Below are 20,760 nucleotides of genomic sequence, written 5' to 3'. Positions count from 1 at the left end.
TTACTACATTATAATAGCCTTTAGTGTATCGTTCTTTAAACCTAGTAAGAATCCCTAGATCCTCTTCTTATTCTAGTTTGGTAAGCCACTTAGCTCTTAGTATACCTGCTCTTAGCCTATTAGTAATTCTTTGTATTGGTGCTTTATCCTTTATACGTCCTAATATGCTAGATCTCTTATCTAGTTTCTATTCTTGCTATAAGGTAATTCTTGCTCTAAATTCCTCTATAGTTTCCTTTACGTTGTGTCTTACAAGTAGATCCTTAAAGTCTTTGTGCTTCCTAATCTTAATATTAACTTTTTAATCTTTAGGCTGAACGCTATATTCCCCTAGTAAGTCTTCTAGGTTTATATATCTGTCTCCCAGTTTAATTGCTGTTTATACTGTAGATTCTCTAATCTATAAAGAAACCCCTAACCTCTTATCTGTGGGTGTTCTAATTTATACTCCGAATTCTTAACCCCTTAAATTCTTTAATCCTAAGCTTGCTTTTGATTTAAGTTTAGCCCCTACCTTAGTCTAACTAGGCTTAACTAGTGTTCTTATCTCGTTTTAAGAGTCCTAGATCTCACTCATCTCGTCTTAAGAATCTTATGTCGTTGGGAATTCTTATCCCGAGCTCATTCGTATATTTTTAAACTAAGCCACTACTCTGCTCCATTAGTTTCTGTCCATTATAGGTTCTTAAGCTTACCTTATCTCGTTTTAAGAATCTTAGTTATCTCTTATCTCTTCTTAAGAATCTTAAGCCTTTGGCCTTTTGCCTTTATTAAGTACCGAAGTAGTTTGCTATCCTACTTCTTTTACGTTTTATAAAGCGATAGACATTGTATCTAGTAGGGTTTCGATCCCTACTAATGTTCCTTATTTCATAGTAGAATTATCCTCTACCTTTAGTATAATATCTCTAAGGTCTACTCGCTTCTAGTAAGCGGCCCTTATTACCTTATCGTTACAGAATGTTTCGCCTAGGTCGAATTCATCGTCCTTAATATCCGATCTGCGAACTAGTTCGTTGGTTCCTCTACATCCTATAAGTGCTAGCTCCTATAGCCAATAGCTTACGCCGTACTTAGCGTCCTTATAAATTTGGTATACGTTATTGTAATAAAACGCAAAACTTTTGATTAAACACTCCTTTGTTCCTCGTAGCATATTATTATCCCTCTATACGCGTATATCGTCTGCTGGTCTCGTACCCTTTACTATATAGTAACTCTACCTACTTCTATAGTCTTTGGCGTAATAACCCTATTTTCCGCAATTTATATAAGCTCCTTCTTTAAACCATTTCTCTTGCTATAGAGTCCGCCTAAATATCTTCTACTATTAAGATCCCTGATTTAGCCTCTGCTTTTTAGACCTCTAATTATCTAATTCTTATCCTCTAGGTTTCTATAGTTTGCTCCATCTCTTATAGGCTTCTTTAGTACTACTTAGGTCTATTAGCTTTGCGCCATACCATAGTTTCTAATTTAGCTTTTATTGTTGCGTACTCTACGCCTTATACAACTATAGAACTCTATCCTAGCCTTTCTTAGCCTGTTCCCTTTAGTAGATCTAATTATTAATCTTAATTACCTAATCTATTAGTTTCCTTAGGGTTTCCGCATCTTCTATTAGAATAATTGCGTCCTAGACTTTAGCCTTAAGTCCTTATTTATACTATGCTATAAGCGCCCTATTATTCCACTTTACTTATATTGCTAGTGTCTGGAACTACGTTGTATACTTAATTACTAAAGTTTATTATATAAGGTTTTGGAGTTTTCTTTTCACTATAGTTGTTCCTTCTAGGTCTCTAAATATCTGCGTTAGTTGTTCTATAAATCCTTCCTAACTTAAGAATATAAATCGCATGTCTTAGTTAGTGGTCGTCATTCCGTTTACCTATATCTCCGTAAGGTAAGGTTTAAACTACTTAAGTGCTTTTCCTAATAAGAATAGTCCTATATAGGCTATCCAATCCACGGGTATAGGTAACTTTGCCCCCTTCTATAAGACCTTAAAGTGCATCTATATAAGGAATCCTTTAAGCTTTAACCTCTCTCCTATAAATCTCTTAATTAATAGTAGCTTAATCTTTACTACTTCTATCCCGTTAAGTCTTTCTTCTAATACTATATTATTAGCTGTTAACTAATTAACTATTTCCTATAGCTATCCAACCGTTACAGGTTACTATAAGTTAGTATCTGCTATACTAGTGTTACCTCCTATTCTTAAAGTAGTTGCTGCCGTCAATGGCGTTATAGTAGCTGCTTTTGGTGGCATATTGTTTAACTTCTTATATTAATACCATAACTAGGTAGTGATTGTGTAACGGAACCTTATAGCAAGAACTACAATAGGCTCGTTATTAGGCTAGGTATATAGGAAATATAAGTATAAAAGTTAACAACGTAATAACAACTAGTGGAGTGGTTGCCCAATAAATTAACTCTAATTGTATTCTAAGAATTACTATAAGGAAGGAACTATCTAGGTAGGGACTAAGGGTTCTTAAATACACAACCGTACTCCTAAGAAAGTTATTACTCTGTCTACTCTATCTGCTCTACTCGCTCTATAATAGATCTTATAGATTATATAAATCATACAGATTATATCACGTGACTCTGCTTACTATTCCTCGTCATATAGTTCTACGGGTTCCATCCTGGACCGTACTTATACCAACTAACTAGCTTCCTCCGACTCTTCTCCAAGTAGTCGTAACATCGTACTTAAAGCGTCCGTAACACTTAGTTAAGGCTATTAAGGCAGCCTTACTTAGTGAACCTTATCTTTAATATAACACGAATATAGTATTAGATATCCTTATTCTTAATACACCGTTCTAATATTCGCTCTAAGTACACCCAATAGTGGAGGTATGTTACTTCTTGCTCGCCTTCCTTAAGGCCTTAGAAGGCAAGCTTAATAGCAAGCTACTTAGCAGGCAAGTCATCGGTTATATAATATCGTGGGTTCTAAGCCTTCCTATACCAGCGTTTAATATAATAAAAACACTTAGCAATTATAAGGCTATCCTTATTACTAGTAAGGAAGTGCGCGTACGGGCAGAAGCTTCCTATATTGTTCCGTACTATAATAGTAAACAAATACCACCCTAGGTAGTTAGTTTTGTGCGTTAAGTCTATAAAGGAAAGCCTATATAATAAGGAGGTTAGAATATACGTTTTAAAAGAAGATTTGCGTATAGTATAGGCTAAAAAGGGGGTAAATAATATATAATCCGCACTTAGCTAAAACCTTAAGTCGGTGTTTTTTAGCAAATATAAGGCCTATTATATTAACTAAGCTGCCGTCTTTTACTTTATATTAAGCCTTAACCTTCTCCTATATCTAATTGCTGCCTTTTAACCACTTTATACCCTTATCTAACTGCTTCTTTTATGGATTAGTATTACCCTAGAGTTATATATCCGGATTAGCGCCATAGTAGCCTTAGGCGTAGTTATTAACATCCTTCTAGTTTAAAAAGCGCCTACTAGCTTCCTTTAGTGGGATTCTACCTTTTAGTTAAACTGTGCTATGGAAGGTATATAGAACTACTACTAGTTTGTATCCACTTTTAGTTTCACTAATAACGTGCTTACGTAAACCTAAGTTCTTTTTAATTAAGTCTGATGCGTTAATATTATAGCTATGCGTTCAATTGTTGTGCTATTTAAGGATTCATATGCCGTTAATATAGATAGTAATATTTATACGGCAATCGCATTAAGTACCTTCGCGGATTATCTTCTGCACAAGGCGCTCGCCAGAAGGTTCCTTTAGGTCCTATATTTTACAATAGAAACGGCAGAAGTAGTAGATTAAGTAACTACCATCTTTTCGCGGCCTATTTTTACTCTTATATAACCAAATATTATTAATATATAGCTAATAAGTATTAAATTCTTCGGTAGTAAGGGTAATGGGTTTATTAAGATAAAATAAAATCTTCTGCCAGGCGGTAAGGCGCTTAGGATTAGCTAGAAGCTTACTTATATTAAGTAGTTAACGATTAATTAAGGTTAGGAAGGTGGTATTAAGGAAGGAATAATATTAAGGATATTAACGCGCTGGTGAGTAAACAAATAAGTCGCGTATGGTATACCGAGGATGCTCCGGTTATGTTAAATTACTATGTAACGAGTATTTTACCGGTGCTCAGTGATACAACTACTTTAGTGGCGGGCCCGTGCGGGCCCGTGCGGTATGGGCAGTTGAGTTACGTCCGGGAGCGAGCATTTTGCGCGCTTATGTAATTCTGCACTTTACAAACTCCCTTCACAGGGCTGTGTCCACTTCGATGCGGCTTTAAACACTTAACACCAATGCGAAAACTATACGGAAGTCAACAATCTTGAACATTTTGATCGAATGAGCACCTTCGGCCTGCAACCCGGCACTCTGGACCTTGCACACGGCTCTCTCGCTCGCCAAATTCTGGGGATATGGACGTAGCCGCAGCCGGGGAGAGCAGGAGCTCTCAGGATGCGGCCAGCTTAAATGTCAAGAAAGAGGATGGCTCTAGTAACACAGAAGATATCGAATCATCCGGTGGCAATAAGTTCCAGACTGCGATAGCCGCATGGAGGAGTAAGGGCCCCTGGGCAGATTTATCTACATCAATGCGCTAACGGACTCTACTAGACATTGACCTGACATCCCTCATCCCTCTCCTCGACACCGCAGCTTCGGATATTATAGCACATCAAAGAGATGCTCTTACACAAAGGAAGGACCTTGCGCAGAAGACGAAAGACTTCAGGAGACTTGATGATGCCAGCAAGCTCAGTGACATCAAGGGGTTGTTGAAAGGTAAGACGAATTATGCACTATAGAAATACAGTTCAACTAACACATTGCAGCATACCAGACTTTTATTGATCTAATCTCGAACCAATCGAAAACCGTACAGGCGGCGTTCTTTCAAGTTTACAGTCCGTTGTCAGAAGCGCCTGACCCATATCCCCTCCTCGAAGCCTCCGTCGATTCCCTTGTAACTGCGGAAGAGACTCTGCCAAAACTTATAGCCGAAAACCAGCAACTCCAGAAAACTGTTTCTAGACTCACAACTCAATTAGAAGGCACTGAGAAGAAGCTGGAACACGAGCGGAGTGCCCGTCAGGCGCTTGAAGAGTCGAGAGATGCTAAGATCAAAGAGGTAGAATCTTCATGGTCAGCGGTATTAAGTGAGAAGCAAGATAATTGGGAAGCCAAAGAAAAGAGTCTGGAAGAGAAGGTGGAGAATCAAGATCGTCTCTTAAAAGAATTGAAGGCTAGCTATGAAGTATCCCAGCGCTTGGGCAGAGGGGAAGAAGAAGAAAGCGAGGCTAGCAGAGGAGGCGCCACCGCTGCGGAGTTGGAGATTGTCAGTTCAGAGTTGGAAAGGGCCAGCATTCGCCTGGCAGAAGTCGAGGCAAGAAACGAGCAACTCCGATTGGAATTAGCGCAATCCGCATCGAATACCCAAAGCTCACAACAGCATGTTGTCGTGGAAGATGACCCTGCTTTCCTCCGACTACAGTCCGAGAACTCATCTCTACTCCGCAAGCTAGAATCCACACGATTCGAGAAAGACTCTGAGAAGAGGCGGCTTGAAACCGAGACTCGTAGCCTAGAACGCGAGCTGTCTTCCCTCAAGAGCGAGAGGGAAACTCTTCGAGAAAAGGTCCAGAAATGGAGTGATTACGAGAATGTCAAACAAGAACTTGAAGTTCTCAAGGTGGGATCAGTAGCTCCCTATCCCGTATACTAAACTTACGAACTTTGGTTAGTCTATCGAATTTGCGACCGGCGAAGAGGAAGACGATGACAGTGTATCACCCGACTTATCTGCTGCACAGCAAAACGGCTCGGCCGGTAGAGGCAAGGGTGAGACTTTAGAGCAGTTACTGTTGGCACGGAATAAGAAGCTCAGCAACGAGCTCACCGTCCTGCGAGTGTCTCACCAAGACCTCCAAAGCCGGCTCGAGACCCTGCAAGAGGATCTATCGAACACCAACATGGAACTGGAGAAGTCCAGGAACTTGACAGCAACGCTAGAAAACGATCTGGAGAAAGTCCAGCAGGAGGTGTCAAATGCCTTCCCTTCCTCTGCCATGTCCGTTGCGGGGACATACACATCACGGTACCCGCAGTCGTCATTCGCCGGAGGCCGGCGCGGAAGGTCATCGCCCACATCCTCCATTATATCCGGATTTGATCCCCACCAAGCGTCTCAGAATACGATGGAAGCCATCAGAGCGGGTGAGCCTGTGGGCGGTGGGTCTGGGATTCTACCGATGGTGACTGCTCAGAGGGACCGCTTCAAGAAGCGCAACTCGGAGCTAGATGCCGAGCTCTCCAAAGCCTACCAGACGGTATCGTCGCTTCGGTCAGAGATTGCGTCTCTGCAGAAGGATAATTTAGATCTGTACGAGAAGACCAGATATGTCTCAACCTATAATAGGGCACATCCTACGGCATCTTCGGCTTCGGCATATTCAGCCAGCCCCAACCCTACCACGATACATGTATCTTCAGAAACTTCGTCGGGTTTGGCCATGGATAGATATCGCTCTGCATACGAGCAGAATATCTCACCGTTTGCAGCATTCCGGGGTAGAGAATCAGCCAGAGCGCTCAAACGAATGAGCTTCTTCGAACGAACAGTTTTTCGAATTACCCGGCTGGTTCTGGCCACACGAACAAGCAGAAACTTATTTGCAGCATATTGCTTGGGACTGCATTTATTAGTACTTTTCATGCTTTACTGGATGGGCACGACAGATATCGAGAAACACTCGAGCAACCTGGGTGAGAGTGCAATTGCGGCGGTTGGGGCGGCGGCTGCGGGAGGGCCTATGGGAGGCAGCGGAGATTCTAATCCAGGAGACTGGCATCAGGAAGGTTTCCAAGAAGGCAGTTGATAATTTCATGATTTTTGGGCGGGGCCCGTCCGGCAGAGTTTTGTGTGCCGTTGTATTATTAGCCACACCACCACAAGGGACAGCCGTAGACTCAGCGAGCATGGGTGGATGTCTAAATTTACTGGGATGTTTTGTGCGTTATCTCTTTCTCTAACGGCAAGTGTTGATTATTCCTGGCAGAAGGACTCTTTGAAAAAAGGGCTTTTGTGCATGGCGGCGGCAAAGGCTGGGCCAATGTCTCGGCGACAACAAACACTTTGCAGTCTTGATCCCCACAAGACGTTGTACAGGACACAAGACGTCCAGCTTTTGCTGCTAAGCTGTGCTGCCCAGAAGATGTGGACAGAATCCACGTAATCCTGGTGGAGCAGTTTCTTTGCGGATGTGAAGATGCCCGTTAATAAATGTCATCACACCTCTCAAGTGTCTCAAGTGTGCTCAGGTGTGCTCAAGGGCTTGTGGCTTGCTTGCCCAGTTGTGAAAAATGGGTGTGAGAAAAGTCAAATGCTCACAGCAGCAGTACGAGAACAGCTGATAGAGGGTATTCGGCAGTTGCTCTTCCGAGACTCTCACGCAATGCTTCTCTACCGTTGTTCATGGAATGTGATCCATGAGGGTCTCAAGGCGGAGAAGCGCTCGCCCAGCGTTCTCGAAATGAGACACCAAAATAATCCCGGGTCGGCGGGGGTACCCCCAATAATCCCCACCGTCGCGCTTCCGCCGTTCGGGAATCCGGCCGTGCATTGCTTCTCGCTGGATTCCACGGGCGTGTCAACCAGTCGCTGGCCTCGCTGGCCTTGGTCCTGAAACGGCCAGCAAGAAACGCAATGCGGAGCACAGCCAACCAGACGACCCGTTTCTCTTGCCTCTTCGAAGCGCCCGCGATCCACTATTGGCTGCAGCTTGGCCAGCTTGGCCAGCTTTGGCCTGAATTGTCCACAAACGTCCAATTTGCCCTTAATTTGCACATCAATGCCGCAAAGAGGATATTTGGAAAGCCGGGCTTGTCCCCATTAGGACAATTAAGAGTATTTTTGACCTCATCATCCGAGAGGTTCTGCAGCACAGACGCCACCGGTAACGTGGGCCGCCCATAACGCAACGGCTTGCTGAGGAAACCTCTCGTAAGAACTCCTCCGCAGTTGCATCCTTCCGCCATCTTTCTCTTTAGAGTAGCATAAACTACAAGTGCTGATCTTACAGCCGGTGATATTCTCACCTCCAGGCCTCTCTGAGCCCTCGACTTCTAATCTAGGGCAAATTACTAACGTCTCACCCACCAAACAATTTGATCCCAGAAATAGCCTCGCACAAGACACGGGAGCTAAAGTGCTTGGCTCGATCTTGGTCGGGGGGTTGCAACCAGTCGAGCGGCTCCAAAGGCCAGCCCGGCCAATCAACACCACAACCCCCATGTAAGTTATTTTTGCATCGTCGGAGAGTTCTTACGCGCTATCGGTGAAACGTGCACGTCGTGCGACCTCAGCAGCGAACATATAAAGAAATTACCCTCTGGACGGTTCCGACCTACATTAACATTCTACCATCGAATTTTCGCCAACCGTGTCTGTGCCTGGTGCAGTTGGACTCATTTTCCTTTGCCGTCTCGCCGAACTGTTTTTCTGGAACGCCTTTTTTCGTACTTCCGTATTTGTTTGCTTGGGGTTTAATATATATCGTCTTGCGATTTTTTTCTTCGGTCTATCGTCAACACTTCTCTTAGAGCAAACACCTATCAACAGTCAAGATGCAACTATCATCCGCACTCACCATCCTCCTGGCGCTCGCACCGCTCTCTATCCGTGCTCTACCAACAACGGAAACAAGATCTTCGCCTACTATCAACGACCTCTTGGAGAGCCGCGACCTGTCTGCTAGCGCCGTTCAGCTACTCACAGATGGCGACTGTAATCTAAACGGAGTGCAAATGCCAGCTGGTAAGGATATCTTCATCTCATGAAACCCTGCGAAACTGACTTCCCCTCTCTCCAGCACCAACACCTCTCCCACCACCCACTCCTGGCCTCGTACTCTACCACGTCGCCCTGGGCCGAGGAACGCAAAACTACAGCTGCACAACAGGCCAAGAAACCGAAACGCCCACCGCGCTCGGCGCGAAAGCCGTCCTCTTCAATGTCACCTGCGCCGCCGCCCGCTCCCCAGCCGTGCTATCCCAGACCCCAGCCCTAGCGCTCGCCTACCCGATCCCGACAAGCGACACGGCCGACCTCCTGCTCTCGGGCCACCACTTCTTCACCGACGCCACCACGGCCTTCTTCAACCTCGACACCGCACAGCACACCTGGGGCACCGTGGCCGCCAGGAAGATCTCCAACTCCACCGCGCCCGCCAACGCGCCCAAGGGCGATAACGGCATGGGCACCGTCGCGTGGTTGAAGCTCAGCGGCCTCGCGGGCGACTTCAAGGAGGTATACCGCTTGGACACTGCCGGCGGTGTGCCGCCCAAGACCTGCAGCGGGATAACAGGGACGTTCGAAGTGGCTTATGCCGCTGTGTACTACCTGTGGAAGTAAAGGTGTGAATAAAAAGAATGGTCACGAGTTTTTACGTTATCTTCTTCTGTTCGGTATGGCATTGAGCGATATACCACTTTTTTTCATTCTTTCGCATTGCATGTCCGGCGTTCCTGATGGATGTCCCGGCGTTTTCCGCTTATTACTTTGGCATTGGCCACTTGGGATTGTAGGTGGCATGGGTGCATTAGATAGCATATATTTCTCCACAGTCCTTGAGCATGCCATGGTTGCGGAGCGGACGACCGCTGTGGCAGCAATAGGGATTAGTCGTAATTCATAAATATTTAAAACCCATCCATTACGCCTGGGGTCCAGCGCGCCTGATCTTGCTGTGAACGTGGGCCTCGATTGGTCTCTTGAGGAAACCGTGTGCGGTGGCTCATCGCGGCGTCGCGTTTACGCTTCCCGCCTCTTCTCACGGTGGTGTCTTGCGCCCCTCTTCCTCCCGACCCCTCCCGCGTCCTTCATGGCCAGGTCTCCGTCCCTCTCATTCTCCTTTCCTGCGTCCGAGCTCTTCTTCGGCCAATTCCTGGCCAGATCGATCCGCGCTCTCGGCGCGAAGATCTCCAGGAACACAAATAGCAAGTAATCCACAATGACGCAAAGACAGAACAGCTTCCCCGCCCAAATCCCACACCCATAGTACCTCTTCAGCCTCTCGATAAGCGCAAAGCTCTGCACGCCCGCCCGGCCCCTCGTAGCACTCCACCCACCACCCGCACCAACACCGGTCCCGGGGTAGAACTCGTCGTGCGGCAGCACACCGCTGATACCGTCGTAGACACGCTCGGTCCGCTGCGCGACGTCGGTCCACGAGTACATCTGCTTGACCTGGTTGTGAAAGAACTCGGTGCGGACCTTGCCCTGGCGCAGCCTGGCGATGGCGCGGCCGGTCGCGGCGACGAGATCGTCTTCCTCCGGCTTCGCGAACTCGGTCATGTAGCCCGGAAGCACTTCGGGGATGCCGCCGACGCGGGTGCAGACGACGTAGAGGCCGCATGAGGCCGCTTCCACGATCACGGTGCCGAACGCTTCCGTCAGCGACGGGTGCAGGTAGATGTGCCCGCGCACCATGACGCCGCGCACTTCTTCGTGCCGCACGGGGCCCAGCAGCGATACGCGGTCCTGGAGGACGTTGCGTTCTAGCATCTGTTCGAGGTCGATGGCTTTGGGGCCTGACCCCGCGATTATAAAGCGCACATTCGGATGGGAGGCGAGGATGCGTGGAATGGCAGCTATGAGGAGATCGGTGCCTTTATTGTAGAACAAGCGGGATATCACAACGATAGTTATGGTATCATGTGGTCCGAAGCGATGTGCCAGTGGAGGGCCACCGCGATGGTTGGATTCGGTTGGGGAGACGACGGAGTTTGAGTGTTCGTTAGAAGTGTAGGAAAGAGGGCGGAAGTTCTCTGCGACCACAGCGTTGGGGATCACGGAGACCATGAGGGGATCGAGGGAGGCGCGGAGGACCGTGTTTTCCTTACTAGACGGCCTCGTTAGCCCAAGTTTTCACTTTGCAAAGGCGACATACCATGTATGGCTGACGCATATAACATGGTCCACGTCGCTCAAGGTAAATTTCAATAACTTATTTGTCAGGATACTGGCCGCATCTGCAAATCCGAAGAGGGAGTGGTCGGTGAACACCGTGCGCAGGCCCATAGTCCGCGCATGTAGGATAGCCTCATGGCACAAACTGCTGAGACTCGCATGTCCATGTACAATCTCTATTTGCTCTCTAATTATAATGTTCCGAAATATAGGGAAGAACGAGAAGACCGTAGGAAATGTTGTTTCGCGGTATATGACGAAGAAGGGAACATGGTAAACTTTCAAGCCATTCGTGAGGTATCGAACTCCAGTGCGGCCAGCATAGGCATGCGTAATTATGATCACCTTGTGACCGCGGTCTATGAGTTTCTGCGCAAATAATAAGCTTGGTGACCAGAGATCAAAGGGATGTCCGCATTTACTGACCGTGGAGAGCTGGTATATGTGACTTTCGATTCCTCCTACCAATAATTAGAAAACATCCTAAGATCAGGAACGTTCAAATGACCTGGCTGTGGGAAGAAGAAGTCACTGATCATCCTGAGAATATTGTTAGTGCAAACTTGGAACATTGAACAGACTGTGAAGCATACGCAATGTTGTAAGGCATATTGAATTACCACAGCCGTCACCTCCTCGCTTGGTCGATAAGCGGTAATACATTGCGCTGTCGCATTATAATAGAAGAGGAAGTTCGAACAAAGCGACAATGTCCATGGTGTTGATGGGTGTTGCGATGGTCTCGATGAGATCAGGGCGGGCCCGTGTGGCAGAATATTTTGGGTATTTTCGAAATCCTGGCGCGTAGCCCAGAAACTTGGGCAAACCATCTCCACTGTGGAATAATTCGGCCAATTCAAAACAGCCCGCAATGGCTACCCCATTCTACACGCGGTACATCCCTCCCAAACCCGCAGCCCCAAAGCCTGCGATTGTTCCAGCTTCACCTGCTCCTACGCCAAAATCCTCAATAGCGGAAGACCTACCCAAGGACAAGGTAAAACGGACTAAGGACCGGCCCACGAAACGGAAACGAGAGAATGAGAACATAGTGGAAGAGCAGGATAATGGGGAAGTCTCAAAAAAACACAAGTCCGTCTTTTCGAAATTCGAAAAGTCGTCTAAGCTAGCAGATGTTGCCCGGAAGAGCTTAAAAGGAACAATAGTGGAGGAGCTTCATGAGAGCCCAGCTCTTAAGCTTCACGGCAAGAACTATTAACTCAACCTTAAACACTTATAAAGTCTAACCAGTACATAGATTTGACCCCTCTTCCTCAGCCAGCACCGGTCCCTGAACCTCAGTATGAACCAACTTTTTCTGCACTCCCACCTTGGCTTGCAAAGCCTATCGCTGTTTCATCATCAACCAAAACACCGTTTAAAGATCTAGAGCTAGATCCAAAGCTAGTCGAACAGCTTGAAAAGAAGGGGTATAAAGACGCTTTGGCTGTCCAATCTGCAGTGTTACCATTGCTGCGTCCAGGTCTCCAACGACACACTGGCGATGTTTGTGTATCAGCGGCTACGGGCTCAGGGAAAACACTAGCTTATATTCTACCCATGATAGAGGGCTTGCAGGGTAGAGCCGTCACAAAATTATCTGGGCTAATTATCGTTCCTACAAGGGAGTTGGTAGCCCAGGCACGCACAGTCGCCGAGCAACTTTGCGTAGGGACAAAATTGAAGGTTGGGACAGCTGTTGGAAATGTCCCATTTCTGTCTGAACAGGAGCTCATTGTCAAGAAAGGCAGCAGGTACGACCCGGACGCTGCCAGAGGGTTGCATGAGATCGCAAACGAGCAACTGCGTAGTGGTTTCATGGAGAAGAGCGGGACCTTAGATGACCTGATGGACATGCTACCTGGCCATGTTCCACATTACGAATCCAAAGTGAACATCTTGATCTGCACCCCTGGACGATTGGTGGAGCATATTCAATCAACCACGGGGTTTCATTTACGAAATGTCCGATGGTTAGTCATTGACGAGGCAGATCGCTTACTTGATCAGAGTTTTCAGGAGTGGGTAGACGTGTTGATGAACTCCCTAAAGTCTGAAAGTTCTTCAGATCAGCTCAGTGTCCGAGAAAGGATATTTTCGAAAAAAAATTGGCCAAAAGAAGCTCCAGAGCTCACTAAAGTGGTTTTAAGCGCGACTATGACAAGAGATCTAGCAAAGTTGGGTTCACTAAAACTCCGAAGGCCAAAATTGGTTGTAGTCAAAAGCGATGAGAACATGCCCAGTTCTCTCACTCCGAATGCTGCCGCAAATGGAGACGGAGAGACATTTGAGTTACCATCAACTCTCAAAGAGTGGGCAATACCCGTGGGTGAAGGCCTAGACAAGCCTCTCTACTTGTTAGGCCTCTTGCAAAATACAATTTTGCAGAAGCAAAAACACGCGAAGCTACGCAGTACTTCGAGAGGAATCAGCTCATCACAGGGCAAAGAGGAATTCGAGCCGGACCCGGACGAATCAATTTCGTCAGATTCGCCCTCCTCCGAGTCGACCTCATCTAGTTCAGAGGATTCCCAAGCGTCGACGTCAGCAGAATCGGAGTCATCATGCTCCGAAGACAACGACTCTGATAGCAGTTCCTCGCCCAGACTACGTGAACAAAAGATTCTGCCAAATAAGATAAAGAAAACAGAAGTGAAAGTGTCTGCAGGACTACCGCGTGTCCTCATTTTCACAAACAACAATGAGAACGCCTCGCGATTGTCTCACCTATTGGGCATACTTCATCCGCCACTAAAAGAAACAATGGCAGCCCTCACTAAATCTTCTACAACTAAATCAGGCCAGAAGATACTTACCGCCTTCACAAGAGGCAAATTCAGAATTCTCATAGCCTCGGACCGAGCATCAAGGGGTCTTGATGTCCCTAACCTTACACAGGTTGTCAACTACGACCTTCCACGAAGCGTTACTAACTATGTGCACCGAGTTGGACGAACGGCTCGAGCCGGAAAAGAGGGGCAAGCTTGGACTCTCTTTACAAAGAGAGAAGGTAGGTGGTTCTGGAACGAGATAGCAAGATCACCAAGTATTAGGAGGGGTGGCAGGAAAGTGGAACGAGCAAAGGTCGATGCAGAAGCAGTGGGTGACGAGAGGCGAACTACGTATGAGGCTGCTTTGAGAATGCTCCAGCTCGCTGTGGAAGGTAGCACGGAACGGGCCGTGTGAGGGTAGCCGACATTAGCTGTGGTAGACGGACCGAATCTTAGCTCCGGAAGGGGCACCACTCCGGAGAAGCCGTTATCTAATGAGGGGCGATGGGGGCGATGTGGAGGCTTTGGTCGGTGCGTGCCGGAAGATTTCAATCGTTGCTCTTCAAACCCCACTCTAAGGCACCAAACTCCTAGAATATCGAGTTACTCTCCTAATTCAGCTCCACCACGACATTTTGACACCGTCAGCAGACAAGTCCGGGCATTACACACTGCGATCAATAATGGGCATTCACAAATTTGAGTCGCCTAAGTCTTCCTCAAAGCGCAGGTGAGCACTGCGAGTAAATGTGCCTTGGAAGTTGAACCTACATATCTCGTACCTACGCTGCACCCACACCTTTTAGGTTCAGTACCAAGCATTTTACGATGTCGATCTCTACATCGGGGCTGATCCAAGAACGGAATGTGCTTTCGAGTCTCACCCCGGACCAGATCACGCCGGTCTTAAATTGAAAGCCGGCTCCTCTGGCTTCCAGAACAGTGATTCTAATCCAACTGTGCAAACATCCACATCATCCTTTTAGCATATCAATTCCGAGGTTGGCAATCCAGGTTTTAGCTCCCATCAATCCTCTTTCTTCAAAGGGATCAGTTCAGCTAGCCTAGAGCGCCTATCATCTATGTTCGGACCTCTTGGAAGCACTTACTGATCTAATCGCCGAATAATCGTCAGGAGGGAATGTAGCATGGCTTCGGGAGGTCGGGAGGATTTGTACCAGGTATCGTTCCTGCACATCAGACCTTCCACTTAGCCATACAGAGTTCCGTATAGCACTACTCACAATTTTAGCACTGTAGGAGACTTAGGAAGTGTCCCCCAGATTACCTGAGGTCTGGAATTGCCGATTCAGAGGCACTGGTGAACCAAATTGGTAGCCAATTTTCTTGATGTCAGTCCTCTAGGCTAGTTCGCTTGTACACTCGTAAAATCAATGCCAATTATATCGCCATGTTGTTTGTACTATAGGCCACAGGTAAGGTGGATCAAGGATGCCTTGTAGGACAAAGACGATCCCTCTAGCATTCATTCCTCTTGTCCGCCTCGTATCCGGACAAACAGGGAAGTGACCTAGAGGTAACAGTAAGCACATCCCAGATCATGAGAGCCAGTTGTATTGCGCCAACGCTGCAAAGCTTCTCGAAAAAGGAGCGGCCAAAGGGGAGGTTGTTGCTTCGATTGCCTATTCTCTGGAGATCCACGGGTGAAGGGCTGATGTCTACTCGCTTAAGTGTCCCCAAAACGGCAGGTCAAGACTTTAAGTTGACAAACAACTCCATGCCCATTTCCCATCACTGAGTGTTTGAGGTTTCTGGTTGGCTACACGTCCGCTTCCAGCACTCTCCCTTCACAGCGGGTGATCTCTTATTTGGATCTATTATCGAATCGAAATGCTCCGCCGTTGCTGACGACCTTGTTGGCGGAGCTGTTCAAACACAGGTACGCTTCTTGGCGGTCCAGCGCTGCACCACCAAGAACGGCAGCGTTATCGAGACCCCAGCGCTTTGTCCCTATGATAGGCCGACTTAATGCTTAAGCGTTAATATCGGATCGGCACAGGACAGGTTCTCGTCGGCTCATTTAATCAAAACACTTGAGGTCATTGGAGCGCCTTCTGCGCCGCAGCCCACCACCTGCCTTATTCCAACGGCTTCGAGGATTCGTTTCAACAATCGCGTGCTCGTCATCGACCTACGTGCTTTCCCATTGACACGGCTACGGCCCAGGCATCCAGCCAGCCAGCCAGGTAGAACAGGGTTTGAATGTTTGTCAGAGGCAAACACGCTCCCATATCCAAGTCTCACGACCCTCCGGCCGTGCACATCAGCTGGCAAGGCCGTGACACCAGGCTCAACCTTATCATCTTGGCGCACAGATGGCGGTGGATGACCCCAGAGTTTCTTATGGCTGTGGCTATCCACTCAAGAGATCGCTGTTGCCAAGCTGGAGGGGAGAGGCTTGATAGTGTACCCTTTCGCTAAGTGACTGGCGGAGCTTTTCGGCAAGAGCGCGCCCATGTGTTAATCGGTCATGTACAGAGTGTTAGTGATGTGCACTAGTAACCTATCGTCGAACCTGTCCTTTCATTTCACTATTTCTCCAATCGTGTTCAGTCCTTTGGGCTTGGCTAGGCAAGATGTTTCTTCCCACGTCAGGCAGATTTGACAAGGACGGCCGCTCAAAACATCAGTCACAGAGCCTCGAGTTCATCAAGACGAAAGGCCAATACCAAGAAAGGCGTAGTCTGGGATGGGTGGACAGTGGTGGTGAGATAAGGCGGCGGCCCGGCGCAATCCCATGGATAGGCTCTTAGCAAAGGCTTCATCATGCTGCATTCCGCCCCCAATGTGGCGTGCATGCGCCTCAAAGTCGGAGACAGCGCCCGAATCAGAAGGTATCCGGAGAGTTTCACACTCAAGAACATGTCCCTCGACACTTTGGCTCTAAATCTAGCTGTAGCTGCCCAAGATACAGGAACGTACCGTCGAGTGGTTACCGCATTTGATTACCTTCTAGATCTGCCTGCTAAGTCCCGTTGGGGCAGTCCTGGATATCCCATTGTGGGGGACGGAATGCTCGTCATGCCTTCCCTCTCAGACTATAAAGATGGGCTCAACATCCTCCGTTTGGTCCAGCACCCTCTTATCTTCACTCAAGCAGTCCCGAGGACCTCCACAGCTAGTCATTCGCTCCATTCGTCCTTGATCAGGCCTGTTCTTCATCATGCCTTATTTACTCTCTATAACAGCCTTGTTGGCCTTCCTCGGTACTGTCCAAGCCTCTCCGGTTGACCTACTTGGGAAGCGGAAGACATTCAGCGTTGTCCAAGTTGTGAAAGGCAAATACTACAAGAATGGCGCAATTACCATAGCCAAGACTTTTCAGAAATACAACAAAGAGGTGCCGGCAGTTGTTGCGGCCGCAGCAGCAGCCGCCGCAACGGGAGAGGTCTCTGCCACTCCAGACGATGCTTACGATTCTGAGTATCTCTGCCCTGTCAGCGTTGGCGGTACAACGATGGAACTAAACTTCGACACTGGAAGTGCTGATCTGTGAGTAATCTATTTTATTCAATTATAATCGCAGGGCGTGCCCAGATTTCCTCAAAGCGGCATCAAATCCCAGCATGCATGTTCAATGTTCAGATCTTCTCTTAGCTTAACGTAACCTTGACCGGCAATAGTTTTGGAACATCGCAGGGGCAGATTCATGCAGTTGGCGGATTTGTTTCTTAATCGCATAATCCTCGCAGACACGCCCTGGCGGCTTGACTGTTTGGGCTCTATCGCTGTTATTCTCTCTCGGGATATGTTATTAAATGTCTTGGAATTTACTCATAATGAATCCTGCTAACTCTTCTCAAGCTGGGTTTTCTCCTCTCTCATGCCCAGTTCGCAGACTTCTGGACACGCAGTCTACCGAGCCCAATCCAGTAAGAAGCTCCCTGGCGAGACTTGGTCAATCACATACGGTGACGGTTCCGGCGCGTCTGGTACCGTCTATGCCGACACTGTTGTCGTTGGCGGCGTGACTGCAACCTCTCAGGCTGTCGAGGCCGCTACCTCCGTTTCCAGTGCGTTCCAGCAAAACACCAATGACGATGGTCTACTCGGCCTTGCCTTCAGTAGCATCAACACCGTCTCGCCTACTCCAGCTGAGACTTTCTTCGACAACGTCAAGTCCTCGCTCGCCTCACCCCTCTTTGCTGTCACCCTCAAGTACCACGCTGCAGGCACTTACGACTTCGGCTACATTGATTCAAGCAAATATACGGGTTCGATCACGTATGTGAACGTTGATACTAGCAACGGCTTCTGGGAATTCACCGCCTCGGGCTATGCTGTCGGCTCCGGCTCCACAAAGACTCTCTCCATCGATGCCATTGCTGATACCGGCACTACTCTTCTCTACGTCCCCACCAGTGTTGTCAAAGCCTATTACGCCCAGGTTTCCGGCTCCTCGAATTCTACGACCTACGGTGGCTATGTCTTCCCATGCACCGCTACTCTTCCCGACTTCACGGCCATCATCGGCGGCACTGAGCACACCATTCCCGGCAAGTACATAAACTATGCTCCAGCTGAAAATGCGGGCACAACTTGCTTTGGCGGCATTCAGGATAATGCTGGTATTGGTTTCTCCATTTTCGGTGATATCTTCTTGAAGAGCCAGTACGTCGTTTTTAGCGGGGCCAGCACACCACAATTAGGTTTCGCGCAGCAAGCATAAGGGATATGGCGGAGTGATTTTACGGAGGTGCATATTTACGATATGGGGAAATGTTAGAGTTGATGCAGAGATGTCTTTCTTTCACTTCTTCATTTCTCATATTTTCTTACTTTTGTTCAACATTTGCACGCATGCCAAAAGGCAGCGCCTAGACGCACAATGTCTACCTCAGACTATGACGATAATGTCAGCAAATAATTTTTCCAAACAGCGAGCATGATAGGAAATGCTGTAATGAAGCATGTCAACGTGACCTGAATGTGTCTAGGAGCATATTGTTGCCCATGAGCAGCATGAGCAAAAGCCGCATTGGCAAGATCCAATTTCGTTTGAAAGCACCAAATACCATGTTGTAAACCGAGATTCGGAAGTTTGCGCAGTTTGCGATGCCATTGCGGTTGCATTTGGGCACTCTTCGGATGGCTGCGGTCGTACTGGAAGTGTTGATTGCTTAATGAGCACTCGTACTCTACTTTAATTGAAGCAAAATACCCAGCAAAGTGTCTCATTTCCATGGCGAACGTTCTCACGTGTGATATTTTCTGTCATCCCATACAGAAATGCTCCGGGCACCGATGCCTCGCCACAAACGCCTCTCAATGCATATGCACCGTTTTCCCGCCCAATTTCCGCTTCGCCAATTTTCGAATCACATTCATCCCTTTACTCTCTTCTTCTCTTTCTTTTTCTTCCCTTCCCCCCCGCTGCCTCCACCAGCTCCGCCCGCAGCTTCTCCCTGCATCTCAGCCATCATTTCTTGGAAGAAATTCTCGCTTACACCACCACCAGTAAGCGCAGGTGAGTGTAGAGGCAGGATAGTGTTCATTTTCCATCCCCGCGGAATTGCTGGCTCCGGGAGAGGCTCCTTTGGTGGAGGAAGGCCGGCGATGCGAAGGCGGAGCGGCGATGAGGTAGTTGTGGGGTGAGATTTTAGGTATTCTGAAATAAGACGGTATAGTTGGTGCTCTGGAGAAAATTGCGAGGTCAACAAAGTTATCCAAAGGTTGAACGTCCAAAACTGAAACTAATAACTCTCGATGCACGGATAAACAGACTCTGAAGCTTCGAAAGTCAAGATGTGCTTTAGAACTTGTGCTATACAAAGGCTACTTTAAGTGTAGTCTTTATGACGCCAGAACTGGAGCTACTCACTGTTCTTAACGTTGCGTGCTACCTGCCGTCCGTTCTCTTTTAACAGTATACGAACCCGACCCGGGTTACTCCAATCCTTCGGATGAGTCTTGTCCGGCTCAAAGACAACGTTCAAGCCCAACGATGCTGCTGCGTCTACGATTTCACGGGCCAGCGGATTCGGCACCGCTTGCTCCTGTCCAACACGACGTCCTTCAGCGCGTGTCCGGCTACTATCGAAATATATTGGGTAAAGGCACTGCCAATGCTTTGACTTCTCGCGATCTGTAGTTTGCTGAGCAGCAGAAGGTCGAAGCTGGGGTTGTAGCATAGGGCCTGAAGAGGGAATGTTGACTGGCGACATAATACTGGCGGGGNCGAAATCAGAGATATCCATCCCAGCAGGGTCGCTGTCGCTATCACTGATTTCTTCCATGCGAGCGTGGCGAGACATCGTGAATTGGTAACAAAGTTACCAATATCTGTATATATCCCTGGGATGTATTTCTGGCGCCCTGAAGTACGCTCTAACCGGGTGTATAAGAGTAGGATATCATCGGTGGAGCTTTGCTTGGTGTTGAGCTAATTCCCTTCAGGACTCGCTTCTGCACATCGGGATTTCCTTGACTCCGGCCGATAACGTTGCAATGGCGACTCGTGCCCACAGAAAATCATTCCGAAACCTTCCAACGGCTTCGGTCATTTCGCTTTAGAGTATCGTGTCCTATTTCGCAATGTAGGACTAGTAAGCTGAAAAGTCTTCTTCGTCAGAACAGCCGTCCAATCTTTGACCTTCGTCGAGTGACAACTGCACGCCGTAAACCCTGATGGACTTTCCCCTCCAAGACGCCGGCCTCGCCAAGTTGTGGAGTCCAGACCTCTATGCTCCAACCCTTCAGAACACCATGCACCCTTGTTGCGTAAAAGCGACGATCTTCAAAGGCCTCAGCAATCTGCTTCGGTCTTATTCGGCTCCCGTGGGGCATTAACCATCGTTCTGGACGTGATCATCTCAGTGATCGTCGTGCCTGGCTATGTCAGGGCGAAAAGTTCCGGAAGAGCAAGGGACTAGAGTCTGTACTGTATTACACTTGAAGCAAGAAAACGACCATCAAAGCCTTTGAGGTTATTCTGAATAGCCAGAACTTAGATGCGTCCCAGATACATATAC

The 20,760-nt window shown here is 47.8% G+C and overlaps 7 protein-coding genes across 7 annotated transcripts; 4 read left to right on the top strand and 3 right to left on the bottom strand.

Annotated features, from left to right (window-relative positions):
- Positions 1-4,274: 4,274 nt before the first annotated feature.
- Positions 4,275-7,244, top strand: K441DRAFT_640480 (putative Golgi membrane protein). The gene is made up of 4 exons (XM_067646616.1): positions 4,275-4,591; positions 4,646-4,813; positions 4,864-5,720; positions 5,773-7,244. The coding sequence occupies exons 1-4, from the start codon at positions 4,447-4,449 to the stop codon at positions 6,904-6,906; spliced, it is 2,304 nt and encodes a 767-aa protein (XP_067501774.1). The 5' UTR covers positions 4,275-4,446; the 3' UTR covers positions 6,907-7,244.
- Positions 7,245-7,904: 660 nt separating this feature from the next.
- K441DRAFT_189545 (uncharacterized protein) lies at positions 7,905-8,591 on the bottom strand. Its single transcript, XM_067640428.1, has one exon. It carries the CDS (start codon positions 8,319-8,321, stop codon positions 7,950-7,952), a length of 372 nt encoding a protein of 123 aa, XP_067501773.1. The 5' UTR covers positions 8,322-8,591; the 3' UTR covers positions 7,905-7,949.
- A 62-nt stretch (positions 8,592-8,653) lies between these two features.
- On the top strand, positions 8,654-9,440 carry K441DRAFT_679170 (uncharacterized protein; the record flags this gene model as incomplete). Its single annotated transcript, XM_067651233.1, has 2 exons — positions 8,654-8,843; positions 8,899-9,440. 2 exons carry the CDS (start codon positions 8,654-8,656, stop codon positions 9,438-9,440), a joined length of 732 nt encoding a protein of 243 aa, XP_067501772.1.
- Positions 9,441-9,781: 341 nt separating this feature from the next.
- On the bottom strand, positions 9,782-11,733 carry K441DRAFT_189542 (glycosyltransferase family 4 protein). The gene is made up of 5 exons (XM_067640427.1): positions 11,591-11,733; positions 11,506-11,537; positions 11,424-11,458; positions 10,978-11,366; positions 9,782-10,929 (listed from the first exon to the last, which is right to left on the bottom strand). Exons 1-5 carry the CDS (start codon positions 11,605-11,607, stop codon positions 9,840-9,842), a joined length of 1,563 nt encoding a protein of 520 aa, XP_067501771.1. The 5' UTR covers positions 11,608-11,733; the 3' UTR covers positions 9,782-9,839.
- A 135-nt stretch (positions 11,734-11,868) lies between these two features.
- On the top strand, positions 11,869-14,183 carry K441DRAFT_571110 (P-loop containing nucleoside triphosphate hydrolase protein; the record flags this gene model as incomplete). The annotated part of the gene is made up of 2 exons (XM_067643961.1): positions 11,869-12,162; positions 12,240-14,183. The coding sequence occupies 2 exons, from the start codon at positions 11,869-11,871 to the stop codon at positions 14,181-14,183; spliced, it is 2,238 nt and encodes a 745-aa protein (XP_067501770.1).
- Positions 14,184-16,952: 2,769 nt separating this feature from the next.
- Positions 16,953-18,458, top strand: K441DRAFT_570921 (Asp-domain-containing protein; the record flags this gene model as incomplete). Its single annotated transcript, XM_067643950.1, has 2 exons — positions 16,953-17,281; positions 17,594-18,458. The coding sequence occupies 2 exons, from the start codon at positions 16,953-16,955 to the stop codon at positions 18,456-18,458; spliced, it is 1,194 nt and encodes a 397-aa protein (XP_067501769.1).
- Positions 18,459-18,877: 419 nt separating this feature from the next.
- Positions 18,878-20,083, bottom strand: K441DRAFT_663540 (signal recognition particle, SRP19 subunit). Its single transcript, XM_067649212.1, has 2 exons — positions 19,611-20,083; positions 18,878-19,424 (listed from the first exon to the last, which is right to left on the bottom strand). Exons 1-2 carry the CDS (start codon positions 20,041-20,043, stop codon positions 19,114-19,116), a joined length of 744 nt encoding a protein of 247 aa, XP_067501768.1. The 5' UTR covers positions 20,044-20,083; the 3' UTR covers positions 18,878-19,113.
- Positions 20,084-20,760: the final 677 nt, after the last annotated feature.

The sequence above is a fragment of the Cenococcum geophilum genome (assembly GCF_001692895.1).
Source record: "Cenococcum geophilum 1.58 unplaced genomic scaffold K441scaffold_33, whole genome shotgun sequence".
NCBI lineage: Eukaryota > Fungi > Ascomycota > Dothideomycetes > Gloniales > Gloniaceae > Cenococcum > Cenococcum geophilum.
The sequence above is the reverse complement of the archived record's forward strand: the minus strand, read 5'-3'. Positions and strand labels throughout refer to the sequence as shown.